The sequence below is a fragment of the Geospiza fortis genome, unplaced genomic scaffold (genome assembly GCF_000277835.1).
Source record: "Geospiza fortis unplaced genomic scaffold, GeoFor_1.0 scaffold53, whole genome shotgun sequence".
Taxonomy (NCBI): Eukaryota; Metazoa; Chordata; class Aves; order Passeriformes; family Thraupidae; genus Geospiza; species Geospiza fortis.
The window spans coordinates 6612809-6624889 of NW_005054305.1; the positions used below are offsets into that span (position 1 = coordinate 6612809).

General features: G+C 38.8%; 1 protein-coding gene across 5 annotated transcripts in view; it reads right to left on the reverse strand.

The window, feature by feature from the left end:
- The window catches only part of NOL4 (nucleolar protein 4), a 181740-nt gene that overhangs the window by 70113 nt on the left and 99546 nt on the right, over positions 1-12081 (reverse strand). For all 5 annotated transcript variants that reach the window (XM_031066569.1, XM_031066570.1, XM_031066568.1 and 2 more), the window contains one exon: positions 5400-5683. In XM_031066569.1, coding sequence (XP_030922429.1) covers positions 5400-5683 — 284 coding nt within the window. The remainder of the gene's footprint in view (positions 1-5399; positions 5684-12081) is intronic.

Consider the following 12081-nt stretch of genomic DNA (forward strand, 5'->3'; position numbering starts at 1 on the left):
TGCAATTCCTAAGGATTCCACTTGCTTTAGAAAAAGCCCTTATTTTCTGACCATGGCCATTTCCCCAAGGAAACCTGCAGACAGAAGCACAGGGAACTAGGCAGGCAGTGACTCCATTGCCTCAGAAACACAATGTCAGATGTGATGATGTTCACTGGATTTAAGGAATGACCTTCTACCTTTTGCTAAGATGCAATCACATCTGTCAGAAGGAAAGAGAGTGAGGAGGAAATACATCCAGACTCTACCTTGCTCCTCGTAGATGGTGTCTATCTGAGGCTAAATTCATGTACACTTTTGGAAACCAGATGGATTTACCACAGATGACAACAGGCTTATCAGTATAACTGCATACACAGGTCAGGCTGCTTGGACAGTCGTGTCTGGTTTCCCTTGGTAATTATGAGCTCCAGCAAAACAGATGTTACAAGATTCTACAGCTGGACTAACCACTGAAGATGACTGAATTTTAACTGGAGTATCGTGCAGGAGCTTCAAACCTCACCCAGGACCTCATACATGCTCTGGCTTTCAGATGCCGTACAAGGTTACAGCCTTTAAATACCTTCCTGGGGCAGGGCCTGTGTTAAAAGCAGACTGTGCCAGGCTAACCTGCCGGAGTGTGGATACATCCATTAAAACATTGTTTGAAGCTGAAACTGCTGCAAGCAAACAGCCCCTGACAATGGCCCATGACAATAACACTGTTCTTTACATCAAGGTGTAGAAAAAAGGTTGAGAAACATTTCAAAAGCTCAGCACCAAATGAGAGACAGAAAGATTTTAGTTTTAGAGACTACATGAAAACTCTGCCTCATGGTGAACAACTGTAGCTATAATGACATGCACATTAGAATGCAGTATTATAATGAAAGGTCATGGTATGCAGCAATCATTATTTACTGTTCTCTCCTTTAAAACTATGTTTTACTTTCCAGACTTAAAGGAAACATTTCTTATCTTGTGCAATTCTTCAAGAAGCCAATTACACACTTTAGCTAAACATAATGCATATTAACTTAGCCTACCATACATCCAGAGGGACTCAAGGTGTCCAACTTTCTACCAGAAATTTTGTCTGGTAGAAAGAAAAAAACCCAGCTGTTTGCAATAAGTAAGTATCTGGACAAAATGGGGGCGTGTGTTGTCCTTGTTACCTCATTTCAATGCCTCTCCTAGGCATTTATGATCTGTAGCATATATTTCTATCTGGAAAATCTTTCAGAGGTTTTGCATATTAGGAGTGCCCCTTGCAATACAGACATAACAAACCATTTATTAATCCAGGTAAAATAATGGCACAATGTAAGTATGACTGGTGAGCTCAAAAGCCCATTTTCCCATACTATATAAAAATAACATTGTTATCCCAATGCAAAAGAGAAAATAATTTAAAAGAAGTAGACTTGCTGGATTTAGTGAAATAAATAATGAAGAAGAGATAAAGCTATATAATAACTTTTCTAAATAAAATATATGGTACAGGAAGTAGCAACAATAAAAGAACCAGCAATAAAAAACCTCAGTGCTACAGAGACTTCACCACAGTCATACAAAAACCCAGCAGGCTCACACATAAGTAATGATCTAAAATAATCTATATGTGCATGTAACTACTTGAATTCATACAACCACATTTGCAGAGCATCTGCTGATGAATACTTTCTAAGCGATTTCTAGCGCAAAGACTCATACCAGTCAAGTCAAACTTATGTATGTATTTTTGCAGCTATGCAAAATTTCACAAACTTCAGTTTAGCCCTAAATGGTTGTAGAAATTTCTGCTGCTGTGAACAACTAGGTCTCACTGGAGGGTCTGTTTCCTAATATAAGCTCAATAAAATATACATATATATAAAATTTATATACATACACGTGCATATACATAATTATGTGTACATATATGCATTAAAAACTATGAAAACCCATTTTGTCCTTGCACAACAAAATTTCAGTAAATAGTAAAATATTTTGGATCAGATTTTAAGGTTGTTACTTATTTGTCAACTCCCTCCACCACACTCAGGTCATGATCTTCTTATAAAAAGAAGAGATTACCACACATACTCACTGCCTGAACTGAGGATTCAAAGTAACACTGTCCACTGAAATGAAATACTTGTTTAAAGAGTGCTACTAACACCAGTTTTAAAATCCATATTCTGAAGTAACTGAACCAAGCATTCTTTAAATAATATACTGTAGTTGTTCATAGGGTAATCTAATCTCCAGTTATTTATATAAGTTTTTTTCAGGCAAGAAAAAAACAAACCCTACATTTCTTAAAAATCACTAATTATGTTCTCTGTGTCCATAGGCATGATAATAGGAAAATGTTAAGTATCTCTGTTTTGACAACCAAGATTTTTTGCAGAATAATACCACTATTTTCACAAACTTTCCCTATAGCAAAATAGGTATGGACAAGATGAGTATTCTGAAAATTTAACTTCCGCAAAGAAATAACCATTTTCAATAAATATTTCCCTTTTAGCTCTCATGTTTTCAAAGCAAATATTATGGAAAAACTACCATTTTTATCTCAACAGCTTCCTCTGATCAAAATTCTCCAGCAGATACAAAATTATCTATCAGAACATGTCAGCCAAGAGATCCTCCTAGCTCCATTCCTTTGCCTCTGAGTTTCACAGTCTCGACTCCCAAGAGAATACCATCTTGTGCAGGTTAAATCGGACATTGAGGAAGTTGGAGGAAGCATAATGTATTTCTTTCTTCAGTACTAGCCCATTAATTCAAATATATTTAGAAACTAGATATTTTCTTCAGTAACTCATCTTACAAATCTTTAACAAATTTTGTTTATTCCAGGATTGTGTTCTTCCTGAAGTCTTTACTCTATATTAAATAATCTTTACTGCATATCTAATTAATCATATACTTAAATGAACTCTCAGCATCAACATGAGTTTCACTAGGACAAAAAGAGGAGAAAAATCTGCATATTGTTGGCAATATAGAGTGGGCAGGATGACAGCAAGTGTGAAAGAATGTATTGATGTGGGGGATGATTCTGGCCTCAAAATTTGTAAAGAATGAGATAGCTTTGATTGTCATCTAAATTCATTATAGATTTTTAACACTTTTTGATACATTTTTCTTGCATCTGAGTTGGAATTTATTCAAATTGGAAAGTGAACATTAGGGTATGTTCTTGTCTTAGCTATAAATGAGTGTCACATTAAGACTCCTCCCCATCTTTGCCAAGCTTATTTGTGTATTTGCAAGAGTGATGGCACAAGCAACAATCTACCTCAGGCAAAAGAGCCTGTGTGTCTGTCAATATTTGGGTGATGAGCCTATAAAAGGTTCATTAGAACAATCTGCCCTGAAGCAAAAGAAGATACTGTTCATATCAGCCAATTTGGGACCCACTGTGCAACTCAAAGTACTGATTAAATCCAGCACTGGAGTTCATACGCAGGCAGGGACTACAGTTAGTCAGAACATTTTCCATAGAATGCAAGTTTGTGAGAAAAAAAGTATTCTGTACAGATAAACAGTTTTTCATAAAGATTTCATGGAGAAGTGTTAGGATACGTGATTTGCTTAATGGCCATGAGAAAAACTAAAAATCTCCCATTTAGTCTCCCTTCGTTCTACCCACTAAAACTTAGGCACTAAAGTTACAAAATCATTACAAGTTTTTATTTTTACTCCACAGGCAATGAAGATAGGAGATAAAACCTTAGTATGATTAAATGTTGTTCTCTAGATATCACTCATGTATTATCCCTTTCTAAGTATGCTTAAGGATTTTAGCACTCCTGTTTCAAAGCCCTGTAAAAAAATGTGCCCATTCAAGGTATATCTATGTTGTCAGGCTACTGAAAGCCAGTGAGTAGCATTAACAGTCTTTGCATCCAGGATTCACAGCCTATTATTGCTGCTGTAGAAGTGGTAAGCCAGTTGATCATCAGATACTAATTGAAAAAAAAAAAGAAAGAAAAGGAAAAAAAAAGGAACTTGTGACCAGTAAGATCAATGGGTAAATTCTATGATATATGCCATTTCTTCACCCTCCCTACTGAAGGCCCTCATGAAAAACCATCCTATAAAGCTAGCTAACCTAATCTGTGAGATCTGTCTTTATCTACAAAATAACACCCTTTCTTCCCCTCATCCACATAATAGAAACGGCAGCGAAAAGCCCGGGGATTACAGCTTCTTAAAGCAAACTTGTCAGTTTTAATTCAGGTTAGGTGCCTGCATAACACCATCATGAAGAAACCAAATCAGTTCCTTTCAGATGTTGATAATTCACTGGTAGGAATTCTCTTGGCCATACACACTTAACATTCATATGGATTAATTCTTGTTTAGGTTTGGTGAGAAAGTTCATTTTCTTCCTAGTAGCTGGTATAGTGATGTGGATAAAGTATGAGAATAATATTGATATCATACTGATGTTTTAGTTGATGCTAAGCAGGGCTTATCCCAAGTTAATGATTTTTCGATTTCCCAGGCTCTGCTGGTGAGCAGGTGCACAAATGGCTGGAAGGGACCAAGCCAAGGACAGCTGAACCAAACTGGCCAAAGGGATATTCTGCACCACAGAGAGGATTGCCCAGTGTATAAGCTGGGGGGAGCTGGCCAGAAACTGTCAAATGCTGCTCAGGCACTGACTGGGCATTGGCCAGTGCGTGGTGAGCAACTGCATTGTGCATCACTTGTGTTTCTTGGATTTTATTCCTCTTTCCCTTTCTGTTGTATTCTTTTTCATTACAATTATCAGTAGTAGTAGTAGTAGTAGCAGCAGTAGTAATATACTTTATTTCAATTGTTAAACTGTTCTTATCTCAACCCATAGGTTTTACCTTTCTTCCATTCTCCTCCTGACTCCACCAAGGCAGAGGGGGGAGTTAGAGAGTGGTTGAGAGGTACCTAGTTGCCAGCTGGGTTTAAACCATCAAAATTCTACAGATACATAATAGAAGTGATGAGATGGCCATCTGTAAATATACATACATATATATGTCCATATTGATACATACATATATACATGTATCATATTATTTACATACTTTAATTTTTTTCAAATTGGTAATGTAGACCATTCTTAATAAATGATAAAATTGATAAAATTGATAAAATTCATGTCTGATGGAGAACTACACCATTTTTGCCTGTGTGTCAGCCCAATATATTTGCCTATACATATATATTCACCCATGCACATCCACGTACACTTAATGTACGTATGCATTGTATATGTGTAACAGAGCATACAAATCTACGTATGGCATTTAAGTAATCATCTGACAAAGATTAGACACATCACATTAAGTGCTTAGCTGGGAAAAACCTTTAGTTTGGCCTCACAAATCTTTTTCTTTTCTGAACTACATGCTTCATATCTGGACCATGTGGAAGCATCTTACCTTGCTTCCATTTTCTCTCGCCTCCCGTTCCATCTTGAGATCAGAAATTAGGAGAGTCTTGTATTTGTTCTTTCCATTACTGCTGTGATCATCTAGTCTGTATTCTGAAGTCAGCTGAGCAGAGAGGGGACTGTCACTCAGGTTCAGAGGCTGCTCATCCTGCTCCAGATTTGTTTTGCCATTACTGTTGGTTTCTGCCATCTCCCTGCAGTGTGTTCCCCCTGAAGCATTGGAACTGTGTCCCACGGTCTCATTGCCATTAAAACTCTCTGCGGCTGAATCATCTATTAAAAAAGATACATTTTCAGTCACATGCCACATAATCATCTCTGTCCAGTTCAAAAATATTTTATATATTCACAATGTTTTTTTTCAAAACAGAATGAAAGCTGTTTCTATTACTGGCACCAGTAAATTTCTGTAAAAAGCACAAACACACTTCTCCATGTTTTCAAGTAAAAGCTTTAAGTAAATCCATAAAACATTATTAAGTAAAGGGAAATTTTCCGGGCTGACACTTTAGTACCACTGTGTACATAAAGGATAATCACAAAGGATTTTTAGGGACAAAGTGATAAAGTCTGCCTTGATCAATCTGGCTGTCCATATGGCTGTGGATCTATTTAGATTCTTATACCATACTCATTAGTGCACTATCACATATTTCTGAAATCAACAGAGGTGCACGTGGTACTGAGAGAGAATCTGAATCTCAGGTTTTAAGTGTGCAGAACAGCATGTGTCATATCCATAAATATCTTTTTGCAAAGATACAGTGTAAATACATCTGATGTGTTCACTGCTGGCAACAGAGATTACACTAGAAGAGCTGATTCCAGAAATAAAGATCCCGTCTTCATTTTGTTCAGGTGCCCATTAATTTCTTTCTTTCATTGTGTGTTATAATATACTTAAAAATATTGATAAATAGTGGTCTAAATTATAAACCTAAAAGCTCCATCCAAAAACTCTGATTGTGTCATTGTTACCCTTAAGATTTTAGAGCTGGATTGTATGATTTTAATATGTATCTTCACATACTTATGCATTTGTGTATCCTCTTCTTGTCAGTACTGGAATTTGCCACCTGTCCTACCACTCAGCCCTTCTTTACTTCTAAACAATCTTTTGGCCAATAGGCTATGTAGTAAAACATTTTCTTTTTCAAAGGATTAAATGGCAGTAGAATTTGGCACTCACTTTGCCCTCTTCTTGTCTCTAAAGCACCTCTGTGCTGGCAATTTACATGGTTTTGCTAAAGGTGCAAACACCTGCCCAGGGCTCTACAAGCATTTGCTTATTGCAGACTATGAAGCTGGAAACAAAACTGGGAGGTCAGTAGTCAGGAATGCATTCAGACTGAAACTGGAGATATGGAATGAGATGGACCTTAATATATGAACACCTTAATACACCATCTTTTTTAGGCCCTTCTAAACAACTTCTATGGAAAAGGAGCAAACACATTTATACACATGAAGAATTTAAAAAACCCATCAGGACACATCCTTTAACAGTTGTGCTCAGAAATACTCACGCTTTAACTACATGATTAATCAAATTGTTGACTCACCATCATTATTACAATAAAAAACAATTATTCACCGCTCTCAGATGAGATTTTTAAAAGAGAAGAAAATAGTGGATAAATGGGTAGTGATCTAATTCAATTGAATTAGAAAAGCCAGAGACAAGCTATCATACATCATTCTCTTGCTTTCTGTACTCCAAAAACATTTTTATGCCATAAATATATACAGGACTGGGTATGCAGTATGAACATATTTTTTAAAAATTGCTTTGTTTTGTAAATCTGGGGGGGAAAAGTCTAATTTTCTAACAATATAAAGTAAGAGTCATAATTTTAAAAATTTTATTTGAGGATCATTTTTTGTTGTTCTAAAACAGCTGTATAACTAATGGCTACAATAAAAAACAACCAACTGTGCTTTGGTGCTTTGGTATGTATCACTTTTACATTATCTCTTGGGAATACCAATGTATATACAATAAATGACATACCATTCCTAGAATAAGACTTTTAAATGTATATACCAAACAAACTTGTAACCGAGCAATGCTGCTTGAGGATTTCAGCTATATAAGTGAATAAAAAGATCAGAATTTATCCTTAACAAACCTTATATCATGCCCTGAGACTTTTGTCTTCAAGGCCATAACATATAAAAAAGGCTAAAATTCTAACATACTCTCAGAAATAAATAAGCAGTTTTACTACTCCAAAATAGAAAATGGAATTTTAATATAGTCTTTATTTTTTTTAAAGAAAATAGACATACATCCAACTGATTTGCTCTGAGATAAGAGAAAGAAACACAGATATTTTTTAACAGAGAAACACTTTGATTACTGTTGGGTTTAGGACTGTTAACAGATAATTGGCTTCTTGATTAACAGTTTAAAAAGTGACAGTTAGTTTCAAATTTATTAAATCAGCTGCTGAATGGGTCACTGAGTGCGGGATGTTCTTCCCTTTGAAGGGCTCCGAAAATTCCCTGCTGTCTGCAGCAAAGACAGAAACAAGAGAGTAACCAGAGGATACAGAGAACTACCTAAAAGGTGGGGGCACTGCCTACACAGCAGCACACGCGTCTGATCCCTCGGGAATTTCTGTGTGCTGGCACTCCAGTGTCTGGGCTCATGCAGGGCAGAGGAACCACCAGCAGGACACAGAGGGCTGACTGGGAGTGATGAGAGCTGTGCTAAGAGCTAGATCCAGGAACAGCCAATTCTCAAGCACAGCTGTTAGTTTTGCCTAGCAATAATGCTTTAATTTCTTTTTTTGTTGCCCTGTATGACACATGGTTGACAACTAAACCTTACAAATGTGTGAGAATGTTACAATGCAGAAGAAAAAATAATCTCATATTTGTTCTAAAACATATCCACTCAAAAGAATTCCTGTGTTGAGTAAATGTGATCAAGCATTGTAATACTCTGAAACAATAGAAAAGTTTTATAAGATTTCTGCTTTTCTTTGCAAAAGCTTAGTCACTTGGCAGCAAATCTTGGTTTCTACTATAAAGTCAAATATCTGTTCTTACAGTAATTTAACCTTGCTTGTTAGAGATGGGAATTTGTTTGTCAATATAATGGTCAGAAGAATGGCCACAATGGGTATAGTATAAATTGCACTTTTTTCAAGTAAACAGAAATATGTATTTCCATAAAGAAGATGAAGAAAAAATAGAAATGGGTTTAGCAATAGTTTCTTACAGATGTTACCAAGGTAACCAGATTACAAGGTTTAGTACATTCCTCCTCCCTGGGCAGCTGTCTATTTTCGCTAAGAATAAGGCTACTTTAAAGCAAGAGTTTCTCAGAAGGTATCATAAACACAAAACACATCAGAAATGTCTGAGTTTGGAGAAAAAGGCAAGAGGGTCTTGCCCAGGAGAGAAAAGTGATGTTCATCCTTGGATACAGGCAACCACAGCCCAAACACCTCCTGACCCTGCAGGGACTGCAAGCACTCATGGCCATCACACGGATGCCAAGGGGCAAGAGCAGATCCATGGAGACCTGTCCCTCACACCATATTCCCCAGTGGCCACTGCCTCTGCCAGGGGCAGGAGGTGAGACCTCAGCTCCTGACAGCGCCTGGTGCAGCTGCTGAGTGGGGCTGCACCTAAAGCAGAGACTGCACTGGGACCAGCAGTCTGCACTCTGGTTTCTCATCTTCTTCTACCACAGCACCTCAGCAACAATGAACTGCTAATGCCAAAAGCCTCTTCTCTTACCAAGTATTATTTTCCCATCCATCCAGCAGAGGCAGAGGCACGGTGGCTTCAGAAGAGCTCAGGAAAGAAGGGGCTTTGTCCAGCTATGGCCACTGGTCCCTGCTCCTTGTTGGGATCTCAGTAGAGATGAGGTCCACCCCAGAGGCAAGGTCCACCCCAGAGGCAAGGTCCACCCCAGCCTGGTGCACATGGGCCATCAGCCATAAGCCCACTGCAGAGATGCCCTCCCACACACAGGAGGCTCAGTAAACCACAGCATTCCTCTCTGGGCTCACTCCAGCCTCCCTTCCCACAACTGGCTGATGAGAGCAGCATTAAACTCCACTGAGGCAAGGGCAGCACATTTTCAAATCCTGTCCCTTGTCTGAACCATTGCTGCAGGGTGAATTTTATGGAAAGGCTTCCAGAGAAGCCGGCCACAGACACTGGGAGCTGAGAAGGGGGAGGAAGCAAAGGGGCCCCATGCCCTGCATTGGGTATTAGGGCAGTCATAAAAGACTGTGGGATGAGCTCACATCTTCATCATCAGCCAGGAGCTGGCTTTATCCACAAGTATCAGCAATGACAGAAAATCAGCCATCAAATGCTGCTTGCTCAGGGCAGAACTTGTCTTTGGGAACTGTGCAGCTGTCAAACCCTTATCCCAGAATGCTGAAGACTGGAAGCAAATCTACAACTGGTTTTGTAACTTAAGCCTGAAAGGGGAGTCTATCTGCAAAATACATATTCACATCTGAAAACAGCAAACTGGGGCCTCCTTCACCTATGCAGAGATCCTCTTCCAGGGATTAAAAAGCATCACCCCACTAACAAGCAAAATATTCTAAGAGCAGAGGGAAAGTATCTTTGGATGAGGCAGCAGCCACATTCTTGCTGAAGCATAGGACACTCTTTAGGCTTAGGCAAAGACTTCTCACTCATGGACCAATATTTCTTAAACCTCTTGGTGCCAACACCTCCTTCTTCCACCTTTCACACTGCTCCACCCTGATCCTGTGCTCTGCTCTGAACAACACCCTTTGGACACCTTTAGTCCAAATATTCTCCATGTCAGAGGTTATCAATAGAGCAAGGGGTAGGGGCTTTAAACTGAAGGAGAATAGGTATAAATTAGGAACAAATGCTTTACTGAGGTACTGGAAGTTGTACCAAGCCTCAAGAAGTTGTAGATGCCCCATGTCTGGGAGGGATTAAGGGTACACTGGGTGGTACCCTGGGCAACCTGGTCTAGTGGAATCCTGTCCTACAGTTCTACGATTCTAATTCTCAAAACAAGATTTACAGTACTTTTTTGACTTGAAGTTAATGTCTTATCACATTGCCTTACAGCTTCCAGTCCCTCCTTCCAGATCCCACTGAGACCAGCAAGTCTCAGTGACAGATACAAAGTGACACCAGCTTTATTTTTGAAGACGTGAGAATTCCAGATTCCTGCTGTGAACTTTCCAAGCTCATTGCAGTCATCACTGTGTTAGCTTTTCTCTCTGCTTTTGAAGGAAATTTGGAAATGGGGGAAGAAAAGACAATGCCAAAGAAAGCCCAAGCGAACAGATGCTCTGAGTTTTGATGCTTGGAACTATTGCATCCTCCACTTCAATTCTTTGCCTCAGACATTCACATTATCATGGCCTAAATCTCTGCCCCAACCCAATTTCCCTGTACATCTTAGATTCTGCAAGGTGATATCAGTGGCAGCTGGTATTTTAAGGACACTCACATTTAGAGCAGGAAACTAGGTCTTAATTTATAGGAATGTTCTCCTACATTCTCCTACAATGTCTAGATTTATGAATGGGCCAACAACATATACAGCTAGAATTAGAGATTCTTTGGTTACAAGTTAACATACAGTTGTTCTACCCCAAAAGAGCTGTCTTCACACCAGATATGTCAAATGCTCAACACTGTTCTCAGTAAGAGTGCTTTCTTAAAGAAAGCAAGTTGAAGTGTGCACCAAATCTTGCTGGAATAACAAGTTCATCAAACACTTGTTTTCTGAGAGCACATATTTAAGATCTGAATTCTGATATAAGTGTTATTGAAGTACTGTGAATCACTAACCAAGGTACAAATATATACTCTCACTTGTCTCCTTGAGAGAAAAATCTCCAGATGTTCTAGCTCTTAGCTATCAGTTTCATACTCTAATTCACCCAGAATTCTTCATATTCCTCATATTGCAGGTAGGACAGGAATGAATTAGCAAGCCATTCTACATTAAGACAAATCTCTGAATATATCCTGACCCTCTCTCATATTACCGCTCAGGTGAGAATGCAATTAAGATTTGGAACATGCTTTAACAGTTTATACAGCTGAGATTTCAGCTAACTGAAACATATTTTACTAGTCACAAGGCACAGGGCTGGGCTTCAGCTCTAACAGCAGTAGTGTGACACAGTCCTGCAATCATACAGACACATGGAATTTCAGCTCCACTTAAAGGGCAGATATCCTGCTTAGGAACCAGTCAAAAACAAGGGAAAGGCAATTAACCTTACAACACCTTTGGCTATTTTGAAACAGTCTGACTGCATGAGGGGAGGCTACAAACCAAAACCACTCCTGATAATAATGAGTCTGATTAATCGCATCAAAAGAACAAGGCACTTGTTGGGCTCATTCTCCTCTAAGGAATAGAGATGGGGGAGGGCCCACATGCAGACAGACACTGATGCCTGCAAACTCTGAGGTAGCAGGCACTCGGGTTAAATGAACATTTTGAGTGGGCTGCTTGTCGACAGAGCATCTCTGAGAGCAGCAAGATGGGTAACTATTCCTTCTAAAAGGAGGAGATTGGAAGTGAATGAGCTGAGTGGGATGAGTGAGACTGAAACTTCTTGCTGTGCAAATGCAGGCTGTCATAACACCCACTCTTAAAGATTGTCTACCAAAATCCTGGATGATGAAGGTTGCTTTAA